Here is an 11,107-nt window from a genome sequence, read left to right as displayed (position 1 = left end):
CTCAGATTTTACACCACTCGTGTGTAGTCTGTTTGTTAAAGCCGAATCCCGTGCCCACCTGGCCAGAATCCCTTGTCCCGCGGAATAAGGGACTCCGCAAGAAACCCCGGTCCGTGGCACTCTATGTTGTGTCGCAAAGACCTTGAATGAGATCATATGAGGTCCTGTGGAAATAATTCAGAAGTAAAGTATAGCTGACGGAGGAGGAGAAGGCAGCATTCAGGAAAAGCAAAACTGCATTTGAAGGCCTGGAATCTAGTTGGGATCCATCAAGCTGACAGCCACAGTCTGCCTGTGGAGAAAGTTACAGACTGCTGCGGGACAGACAACATGATGCAAAGGCTGAAAAGCAGAAAGCCAGGGGATGGACCTTGAGTGGTTGACTTTCTGGACGATGGAAGGGCAGCCCTAGAGAATTTTAATGGTGTTGCAGATGGGGAGATGGATCAGATTAACTTTTTGAAAAAAATCCAGGACCATTTTTTTTTTCTGGCATATATAATACTTTATTTCTGAAAAGACAAGAAAGCAAGGCTGAAATCCATTTCTAAATTCAGGATACACAGATAAGATTGGGTTCTATAGCTATGTTTTGACATCCAACAAGAATAAACATGTCTTATAAATTGAATGTAAATGTTTGTCACAGGAGGCATGAAATTACATCCAAGAACAATCCAGGGAGTGAAGTGCACCGGTAGTAAAAGGCTCTGTCTTTTGTCCTGGGGCCTCTCTAATACTTCCCCAAGGCTTTGTTCACTGTTTGTCAGTCTTTTGACCTTGTTTCAATAGCCAGATTATTTCATTAAAGTTGAACTTGCTTGTAAGAATTTTATTAAAGATCTGGATACAGTGGCATGATATAACATAACTTGTTCTTTCCTATATTTAGAAGATTTTTCATTGATTTATTCCTCAATGTCACCTTTACAAAATCAAATATCAAATCAAAGATCATTTATTTTCTCTTTAGGTAATTAGCATTGTTTCTTTTAGAAAAGAGTGATATATATATACATATATATATACATATATATGTGTGTGTATAAGTGTGTATATATATATATAATGTTCAATATATTCGAACCTAAATATTCTTCTATATAATGTATGCTCTCTTTAGAAAACAAAATGAAAAACCATACAACAAATTTTAAAAAATATTTAAAATATTTTTAAAAGAATATTTTCAAAAGAAGAAGCAAAGAAAACACACAAGAATCATACACAAATGCACACAATCACATTCATACTCATACATACACATGTAAAAACAGAGAGTGAGAGAGAGGAGAAAAGAGAAGAGAGAGAAGGGGAACTAAAATCCTTAAAAACACAAATTCAGAAGTGATAATATACAAGGAAAAGACTAAACAATCTGAGACATAATGTTTATAAAAATACAATTGATTGAATTTTGTATTGGTCATCTACTGCTGAGTGGATTATGTCCTAAGTATAGTTAATATAACCAGTGAGACTCCATTAGAGAACACTGATTTCTCTGTTTTTGTAAGCAGATATCAGTTAAAGATAACTTCTTATTTAGGGACAGAAGCCCATTCAAGAGATGGGAAGCAGTGAGGCTTGGACATGGCCCATATAAAGCTGAACCACAGTAATGCCCATTCATTTTCTTTTATTGTCTAGGTCAACTTTCACACATTAGGAGAGTTGATCTTCTATGCTTAAAATGTAGATTTTTTTTTTCCAGATAGGATTGGTGAGGCAAACCTACATGAGTCTATGTGGGCATTTGGAGAGAGGACTAATGTTAGGGAAAGACTCACTTTGAACTGGCTGGCGTCATTCCATAGGTTGGGACTCTGTGGTCCCTGCCGTGATGAACGGATACCTTTGAAACTCAGAACCAAAATAAACCCTCACTCCCCTAACTTGTTTGTGTCAGGTGTTCTGGTTATAGTGATTAAAAATACTAAAATGTAAACTATTGATACTGTCTTGACCAGTGCTCCATTCCCAGAGCCTGGTCTCTACCGTGTGAGCTTGAACAAACCTTCCGTGTCTCCCAAGATTCCATAGCCCGAAGGGCAAGCTGCCTTACTTGTGGCTGGTTTCCTTCCTAAGATCTGTAAAGATGACTTTAGAATCTAGTAAGGAGTGGAGTGCCTCGAAAACAGGACTGTTTCATTCATCTTGAAATACCTAGCCCTGTGCAGTTGGAAGATTTAAGTGTTATGGAGGTTTTATTAAGAAGAAATTAAATAGTTCTACAAGGGACTTAATACAGTGACAGGTGTGCTAGAATGTTGGAGGTTTGTTCTCCCTCCTGCTTTCCTTCCTGTAACAAGAAATGAAACTACCATCTTAATTCCGATGTATGAAATTTCCAAACATCTAGTAACAAGTATTTTTAGAAACTAACCGCCACTTTTTACAGTTGTAGACTAAATTAAAATGTGCCATGTGAAAAAAGCTTTGTAAGCCACAAACTATGCAAATAGATACATCCAAGTCCAACAAGGAATACTGGAGTTGCTCTTCCCCCTGCGGCTGGAAAACATCCTTTTCCCGGAGAGGTGGTCCAAGGAGGGGCCTAGACTCGCGGGACAGCTCCGGAATGTTCTTGGGGCGTGGCCATTGCCGACCCGTGGGCGGGGCGTGTCCGAGGCGAGGCCTCCCTTTCGGCGCACTGCACCTCGGGACCGCACGAGGGCGCCGCGGCTTGCTCCGCTCTACCTGCCGCGGAGCATCCGAGTAGGCGACGGCTTACTTCCGCGTCCGGGCCCGGCGGCGTCGGGCGGCTGCGCCCAGGGCCTGGCGGCCGCAGGTCAGTAGGCGGTCGCCGCTCCGCCCGCCGGTGTGGAGGAACCGGGCTCTGGGTGGGTGGCGGGCCCCGAAGCCTTGGGGGGCGTCCCAAGGGAGGCCCCGGCCTGCCTCTCTGATGACACGGGCGCCTTGGGCACCAAGCTTCGGTGTGGACCGAATTGGGGTCCGCTGGCCCAGGAAGACTTAGGCGGGGCCTGGTGATGCCCCCACCCTTCCCGGTTTTGTCCCGCTGTGGTGAAGGGGCGTGAGCCCCGCGAGCTGTGTTTCTCAAAGTGGAGTCGGCGCCCATCCTCACCTCTCATACTTTGTGAATCAGACCCCGATGTGGCCTTTTCAGCAGGCATCCTCGACGGTTTAGTGCAGATGATCGTGCGGGAACCCTGCCTTCACACAACAGAGGCCTCAGTGGGTGCATCGTGGAGTGCCATCTCAAGGCCTGGCCTTGGGCTGTGGTCCCCAGATGGCAGCTGATAGTCAGTGAAGGGCCTAAATCGGGAGCCCTAGAGGTGGAACTTGTGTTAAAGGGATGTGGGAGCATCCATGAGAACCTGAAGCTGGCCCTTCTGGTTCACCTGGCTGCCCTGGGTGTTGACTGGCTCCAGTGCTTATTAACAGGCAAGTCTGTGTGGACACCGCACACATCAGTGAATTTTTTTGCCCCTAGTGTTCTCCTGTGTCAGTAGGGACAGTAATTTTTGTATGATAAAAGTTTTTCTATGAATTAGGTCTAGTGTTTTTTTTACAGTGTCTGGTACACAATAAACATTCAGTAAACAGGAATGACCAAGAATGACAGTGCCTTTCCTTTTATTGGACTCATGGACAAAATAAAAAGAAAAAAAAGAAAAAAGTAGAGATTAAACACATGGTGTAAAGTCCGTATTAGAGTTTGTCGTGCCAGGATTCTAATTCTGCACAGAAAGGTCTTGCAAGAGATGAAGCTTTTGTAGGAACACGAAAAATAGAATTCTAGAGAGCGGGTAAACTGTGAACAGTGTGAACCAGTTAGGTGCCCTGCCTTATGATTGATTAGAGTGCTATTTCCAGGGCTTTAAGGCCGCAAGAGGTCACACCAGTAAGTGTTTTTGTAGGCCTGGACCTTGTTGGGTTCCTAATGAATTTTGTCTATTGTTCTTTCAGATTCTAATGGTCTCCTCCCATTTTATTGGCATATGGTGAAGTTGGTCTCTGTGGGGAAGGATTTTAGTTGATCATTTAGTAACACTGAATTGGAATGGATATAGTTGAGTTTGGCCGCCATTTTAAGACTTACTATGAAAGTATAGAAACTGCAGATTTTCAGTGGTGAGCAACTTAAACTTTGTTTTTCAGCCCGTTTCAGATTCCATTGAGAATTCTGGAGAAAGGATTAAACCTTCCCCCAAGCTTTGGCCGTTTTAGGGTGAAGGAGTTGATGACTGACAGGGTGTCACCTGAGGATCTAGAGCAATCTGTAGAGATAGTATTCAGTTTTGGACGTTTTATTTGTTTTTATGTATATGGGTCTTTTACCTGCCTGTGTTTCTGTGCGCTATGTACATGCAGTGCCCCTAGAGGCTGGAAGAGGGTATCAAATCACTGGAGTCAGGCTGTTGGAAGTCATGGTACTGAGAATCGAACCTGGGTCTTTTCCAAAAATAGCCATGTGCTCTTAACCACTTGGCCATCTCTCTGGTCCTTGACATAAATAGAATTCTTATCTCAGTTAATGATATATTACTTAGTTATATAGTTAACTACAACTTAATGATTCCAGTTATCCTTAGTTTCTCCCCTTTGTTTCTTTAATCTCCAAACCTTTATTTCAAGTTCCTCAGTGTATACCTTAAGGGAAATTTTGTATGATCCTATATAGTTTGTCATCTACTGTATACTTAGTCCGTGCCACATGCTTTGTATGTGCTACCTTAATTACTTCTCTGGAGCTCTTTGGAGCATTGCTGCCTCCATTTTATAGATGAGGAAACAAGAAAATGAATATAAATGATCTAACTGAGAATCCAGAGATTGTAAGTGGTAAAACCTTTTGGCTCCAGTGTTACACACTGATTTCTGCAGTCTCGATGGTTTCTTCAGACTTCCTAAAAACATGTGAGTGCTAAAAATCATAAAGTCATAAGCATGTCTTGCCTTAGCGCATTATCTTGTGTAATTCTTTAAATAGTCATTTTATCAGCTGTGATTTATATTACTGTATATTTATAAAACCCCAGGCACAGATTTTCCCAACTCAGCAAATCTCAGATGTCTTTCATACCACATGAAATAGAGTCTATATAATTGTATTGAAATATATTTAGCTTGTCCACTTGTTTTCAGCAAGGTATTTGTCTTATGTTTTTACAGAGGTCTGGGACTGCGATTGTTTCGAAGTTTCTGAACGCTTAAGGAAAAGCTTTAGGTGTCAGAGGGAGCGATGGCAGGCCATGAAGCAGAAGATGTGCTAGATATCCTTCGGCTGAACGTGGGTGGCTGCATTTACACAGCCCGGCGAGAGTCTTTGTGCCGCTTCAAGGACTCTATGCTGGCATCCATGTTTAGTGGTCGTTTCCCTCTGAAAACAGATGAATCTGGTAAATGTCTAAAGTCTAGAGCCCGAGTGAGTGCTCATTAAAGTGCGAGTCTGTTTTAAATTCCTTTTGATTTTATTAGTTGTGTTGGAATGTATTATATTAGCTTACTAATTACTTAGCTCATTATGACTGTATGGAGATTCATTAAGTACATAGAGAAATTAAATACCAGTTTTAAAATTTGTGGTGCTGTTCCTAAAAGTTGACAAAGAAGTGAGATGGTATAAAGGCCTAATTATGGGGATCAGCTGTAGTTTGCGAGTAGTTGCTTTCATGCGACATTATGAGTGATGGTGTTGAGGCAGATTCTATCTTAGCTTCTCTCTGTGCTCTTCAAGGAAGACAAGTATTTCCCTGGAGAAGCAGCTCTCACAGCTGGCAAAGCAGTCATTGTAGCACCAGTGCTGTACTCAGTGCTTGGTCTAGCCATGCAGTTTGGTGTGAACAATGTGTGTGGTTGAAAAATGCCAAGTTCATGTTGAGGGTCATTCAGAGAACTAAATGCTAAAGGATAGGGCTCTGGGTGGTCTCTTTCCTTCAAGCACTGCAGGAGTCACAGAACCTGCTGTGAGTCTTCATCAGCACAAGAGGATGCCAGACAGCTCTATATTTTTTGCCCCATGTGTGAGCCCCAGAACAATGGGCTATGTGTTACAGGGGAGGGATGGAGCTGTCCTGGGCATGGGTAGGGTCTTAGAAAACTGCCTTGCCTGCAGTTGGTAGGTGAAAGCAGAGAATACCCGATGGCTGTGCTGAGAGCTTGCCATCTACCTGGCAGGAACTACTGTTGCAGGGGAGGCCGGAAGTGGAGACTTCTCGCTTTTATCTCCTTAACATTGCTTTTCTAAATCCAAAGAAAGAGAGAGGGAGGGAGGAAGGGAGGGAGAGGGAGAGATAGATATGGGTGGATGGATAGATCAGTGTCCATCACTATAAGAAAAATAAAAGGGTGTTGGTGGGGGGATTAAATTCCTTAATTAACATTATGCCAAGGTTTTTTCTTTTTAATTCTGCTAAGTTGTCTTAAGAAAAGTCTTTAGTCCTATGCAGTGCTACTGTAGCATTTCTTGTTCTTAAAAATGGTTTTAAACTATTTATTTTAGAGATGGGACGTCACAGAGCTGCTCAGGCTGGCTTCCACACTCAGAGCTGTCCTCTTGCCTTCACTCCTGAGTGCTAGGTCCTGTGGCTATTCATTACCACTCCTCACAGCATGCCTTCCTTCTTTAAAATGTAGATTCTCACACTCCAAAGGGACTAACCCAATGTTTTCAAATATAGTACACACCTAGCACTAGAAATCCCAGGTACGTGTTGTCGCTGACATTCAGACAGTTGACATAGGGACAAGCACACACTCTCTTTTCTGTGGAGCCACACGTGCCTGCCTGTCCTGGTCCAGCTGTGCTGAGGTTAGGGTATATCTCTCCTACCAGGAGCCTGAGCTTGCAGTTGGCTATATCAGGACGATAGTGACGGCATCTGAAGAACCAATTGGGTCTTGGAATACACTTTACTATGTGGGGCTGAGAACACAGAGGTCCCCACTAACTCATACAGTTTCTTTGTGTAAGTTAGAAAAGGAACCTGTTTATTCAGGAAGGTATGGTTCTGTGGTAGGGTACATGGAGCAAAGTATGGGTTTGGTTTCAGCCTCACTCGCCCCCTTAGCCTGCTTCCTGTGCATATAGTATACCTGTACAGTCAGACATGGTGACAGGCCATGTATACTTGTATTCAGAATTATTTACAGTGTTCTAGAAATACATGTGTTTCCTCCAAATCACTTTTTAGAACATATCTACTTCTAAGCTGAGGGAGAGTCATATATCATATGTGGTGTGGCCGGGAAGCAGAAGTTCAGCTTCACTTGACTGACTTGGACTCACTTCCACACTAAATGTTAATCTTCCTGTGAGAAAGAAACCCATGACTGTAAAGGGTATTGGGCCTGCTTTGACTTCTTACTGATCATCATATGAATCTGCACAACCATTTTGGAACTGTCTTGTAGGGGCGTGTATTATTGACCGTGATGGACATCTATTCAAGTACATTTTGGACTACCTCCACGGGGAGGTTCAGACCCCCTCGGACGAGCAGACTCGAGCTGCCCTGCAGGAAGAGGCTGACTACTTCGGCATCCCATACCCGTATAGCCTGTCTGACCACTTGGCCAATGAGATGGAGACATATTCTTTAAGGTCAAATATAGAACTTAAAAAGGTCTTGGCATTTTCTCAAGTTTTAAAATACATGTTTATTGTGCACAAAGCAGTATGTTATTTCGCATAGTTTGTGACGTCACATATATAAAGTGCAAGGTAGTCTGTAATCAGTTTTGAACATGTTTCTTAATTATTCCTAGTTATTCTTAAAGGCCAAAATTAATTATAGGCAAAAAGCTTTATTAAGTTTATATATCTTACTGAAAATGTAACACTTTTTGGTTCTTTTTAATAGAACTATTCTTCTGAAGTTGTTTGTGTTTTGAGAAAAGGTTTTACTATATAGCTCTGGGTGGCTTGGAACTCGCTATGTAGTCCAGATTGGTCTTGAACTCACAGTGATCCACCTGCCTCTGCCTCCTGAGTGCTGGGATTAAAGGCACACACCAGTATACTTGGCTTCTGAAGTTCTTTTTAAATTAGAAAAATTTAAATCATTAATGAGGGTATAATGCTACTATTTATTAAGATAATTTGTTTTTATGTTTTATGCTAAGGAATAAACTCTTACCCAACTTACTAAATATGGCAGTTTGGCATGTTAAGATATGCTGAGTTCACTTCAAGATCAGCAAATGTTTCTATTTTATATCACACTTTAAAGATCTTTATATGACTTAAAAAGCTTTGTTATTTATGCCTTATTAATGGGTATTATATTTGTTGCTATTTAACACATGTGGAAATTATTTCTGTAGGCAGATGTTGATCCTGAAAATTGATATGATCTGGTTGGAGCTTTAGAATTGGATGTCAGTTGAGGAAGCAAACTGATGAATGGTTGGTTGTTAGGAGTGCAGCAGAAAAGTCTCTTTGGAGTTTGCCTGAGTGTGTGAATTCTGCTACTGATGCTTCATACATTTAATTGCCAAGTGATAGTCTTGATAAGGCTACTTATCAAACAACAGAATAGGGCTCATAAGTCTTGCTGGGAGATTAGAGAGGTTAGCATCATCTTCTGATCCTAGCTCTTAGCCTTTGTCTCCTGGTTTATATTTTAAAAGGGCAAAGAATACCTGCATTCATTCCAATAGCCAGCATCCGTTACTTTATAAAGAATGTTTATTTCATAAATGCCACATTCTGTGGCATATATGGCCTTGTAAAGGGACTGTGTGGAACACCTAGAAATAGAATCTAGTTCTTGCACTAGGACAGTTTATAGTGTAATGTGGAACTCTTATAGATGTACACATAATGCATAGAGGAGTTACTTAGCCAGATGTGTGAGGAGTAGATAAGCAGCAGGTGTCTTCTTCCTTTACCTGCTCTCCCAGATACTAAGGCTCTGTCAGTGGACAAAGCAAAGATGCTTGTCCTGAGGGCACTTAGAGCAGCAGTGCCATTTCCAGGGAACATCTGCGCCACAGTCCTGGGAGGAGCCCCTTGTTCTGTGCCCTCTTTGCTGGCACAGCTAGGCTTACTACATGGTGTGCTGATAGCTCAGTGTCTGTCTTCTGCAGTAGGTATGGACACAGAGTATTTGGACTGTCTCTCATAGTCACTGTCAAATCTGCAGGACCGGAGAGTGCTCAGCAGACAGCGGGTATTTAGTATGCAAGTGAGTGGATGATGTAAATGTGTAAATGCCAGATGAGTTCAGACACTGTGCTGGACCTCACCATAGCAACCTTGCAGAATAGAAGACCAAGTTCATTTGATCAATTCATTGTTGGAGTTTGGAGTTAAAAATAAGGACCAGCTGTGGGGCTTAAGTGAGAAGTTTGAGAAAATATTGTAGAATTAAAAGTAATGATGGTAAGCCAAAAGAAGAGATAAAAGAGCAATTCTGTTTGGAAAAGCAGCCTCTCTAAATAAGGAGTTGTGGAGGCGTTTGTTGCTGCTTTGATTTTTTTTTTTTTGTAAAGAAAAAAACTCCCTCTAATTAATTTATTATATTTATGTCTATAGACTAAGTTAAAATTAATGACATTTTTATTTCTTTTTGTGACCAGCTCACATTTTAGCTTTACATGAACACAATTTAGCTCATTTATCTTTTATTTCATAATTAAATCTAAGTTTATATATGTGTTTGCTTTAGGCTTTAACAGACTTCTGTGATTCCTACGGCTTAGTTTGCAATAAACCAACAGTTTGGGTTCTCCACTATCTTAACACATCTGGTGCAAGCTGTGAGAGTAGAATTATTGGTGTCTATGCTACAAAAACTGATGGGACAGATGCCATTGATAAGCAGCTGGGAGGAAGAATTCATAGTAAAAGCATTTTCAAAAGGTATGTTCAAAATTAAATGTGAATAAGTACAAATTTTAACAATTTTAAGAACCTTTATTGAATGAAATACTGTGCTGAACCACAAGAGGCTGTGGGAATGGCCCAGTGGACAGAGTCCTCAGAGCTGTGGCATGTCTGCTTCAGGCTGGGTGAGATTAAAGACCTTTGCACAGGGATGTCAGTCCTCGGCCTTCTGCAGGATCCAGATCCTTCTGCAGGTTCTCAGTGCTTTGACCCTCAAGTGCCATAATAGGCCTTTATAGAGCTAAGAGAAAGAAGAGCCTGCTTCGTGCCTGCCCTGGACCACAGTGTGGGGCAAGTGCACTAGCCTAGCCTGGGAGGCCAGGCTGTTTCTGGCCCTTTCTGATTTAGGCTTCTGTGATGAGGGTGTGTTAATTCTTAAAGCGTGTCCTCTTACGGTACCCATGTAAACTTACTTGTACTGCAGGTCACTTCACACAGTTTCTATCTTCTGTATATTCTGTGGGAGATGGAAGTGGGCCACATACTAATCACTAATACATACCCATATAAACTTGCTTTTCAGGTGGTTGGGATTATTGTTGTTTCTGAAATCTATAGGCAATATAAGACATCCAGGTCTGGCATGATGCTAGGAAAATGTCATCAAAGTTGGATCTTTTCTAACTAGAATTCACTGGTTTTATTTTGTTAGTTTTTGTTTGTTTGTTTGTTTGGTTTTTTTTTTTTGAAGACAAATTCTCAGTATAGCTTTGGGTGGCCTGTAACTCAGCTCTACCAGTGTCTGCCTCCCAAGTGCTAGAACTCAAGGCATGTGCCATTATTCCCAGTTAAACATAAATGCTGCCTAAAGTGTTTTAAAAATATATTGATGTATTTCCATATTGTGGGATTGACAAATACTACCATTAAAAGGAGAGAATTCATATTAGAGTCTGATGTAATTTATGAGCACACACCTATGCTTAGGGTCATAGAGGAACGACTGGTGCTTAGATACTTCTCCCCTTGACTATCAAGTATGTATGGAGTGTGTGTAGTTGGATATACATGGGTACATTCATACATAAGTAGTAGATTTTCATTACATCTTTGCAATGTTTCTAGAGAGGCGGGCAACAATGTTCAGTACATTTGGAGCTATTACTCAGCAGCTGAGTTGAAGAAAATGATGGATGCCTTTGATGCTTGGGAAGGAAAAGGTATGGTGCAAACGCTTCACTTATGGACACAGGTGGACTTTGCTCTTTCTCTCTTTTTTCTTTTAGTTTTTTTTTTTTTTTTTTTTTTTTTTTT

General features: G+C 41.4%; 1 protein-coding gene across 2 annotated transcripts in view; it reads left to right on the top strand.

Moving 5' to 3' along the window:
• Positions 1-2,634: 2,634 nt before the first annotated feature.
• Kctd18 (potassium channel tetramerization domain containing 18) overlaps positions 2,635-11,107 on the top strand; it is a 15,258-nt gene continuing 6,785 nt past the window's right edge. The window contains exons 1-6 of one of the 2 annotated variants that reach the window (XM_031367550.1): positions 2,635-2,791; positions 3,931-4,095; positions 5,137-5,363; positions 7,378-7,589; positions 9,636-9,829; positions 10,919-11,013. In XM_031367550.1, coding sequence (XP_031223410.1) covers positions 5,207-5,363; positions 7,378-7,589; positions 9,636-9,829; positions 10,919-11,013 — 658 coding nt within the window. In that variant the 5' untranslated portion in view covers positions 2,635-2,791; positions 3,931-4,095; positions 5,137-5,206. The remainder of the gene's footprint in view (positions 2,792-3,930; positions 4,096-5,136; positions 5,364-7,377; positions 7,590-9,635; positions 9,830-10,918; positions 11,014-11,107) is intronic. The other variant, XM_031367548.1, reaches the window with a different exon arrangement.

Source organism: Mastomys coucha, unplaced genomic scaffold (assembly GCF_008632895.1).
Source record: "Mastomys coucha isolate ucsf_1 unplaced genomic scaffold, UCSF_Mcou_1 pScaffold14, whole genome shotgun sequence".
Lineage (NCBI taxonomy): Eukaryota > Metazoa > Chordata > Mammalia > Rodentia > Muridae > Mastomys > Mastomys coucha.
This window is presented reverse-complemented; position numbering and strand designations above follow the sequence as displayed.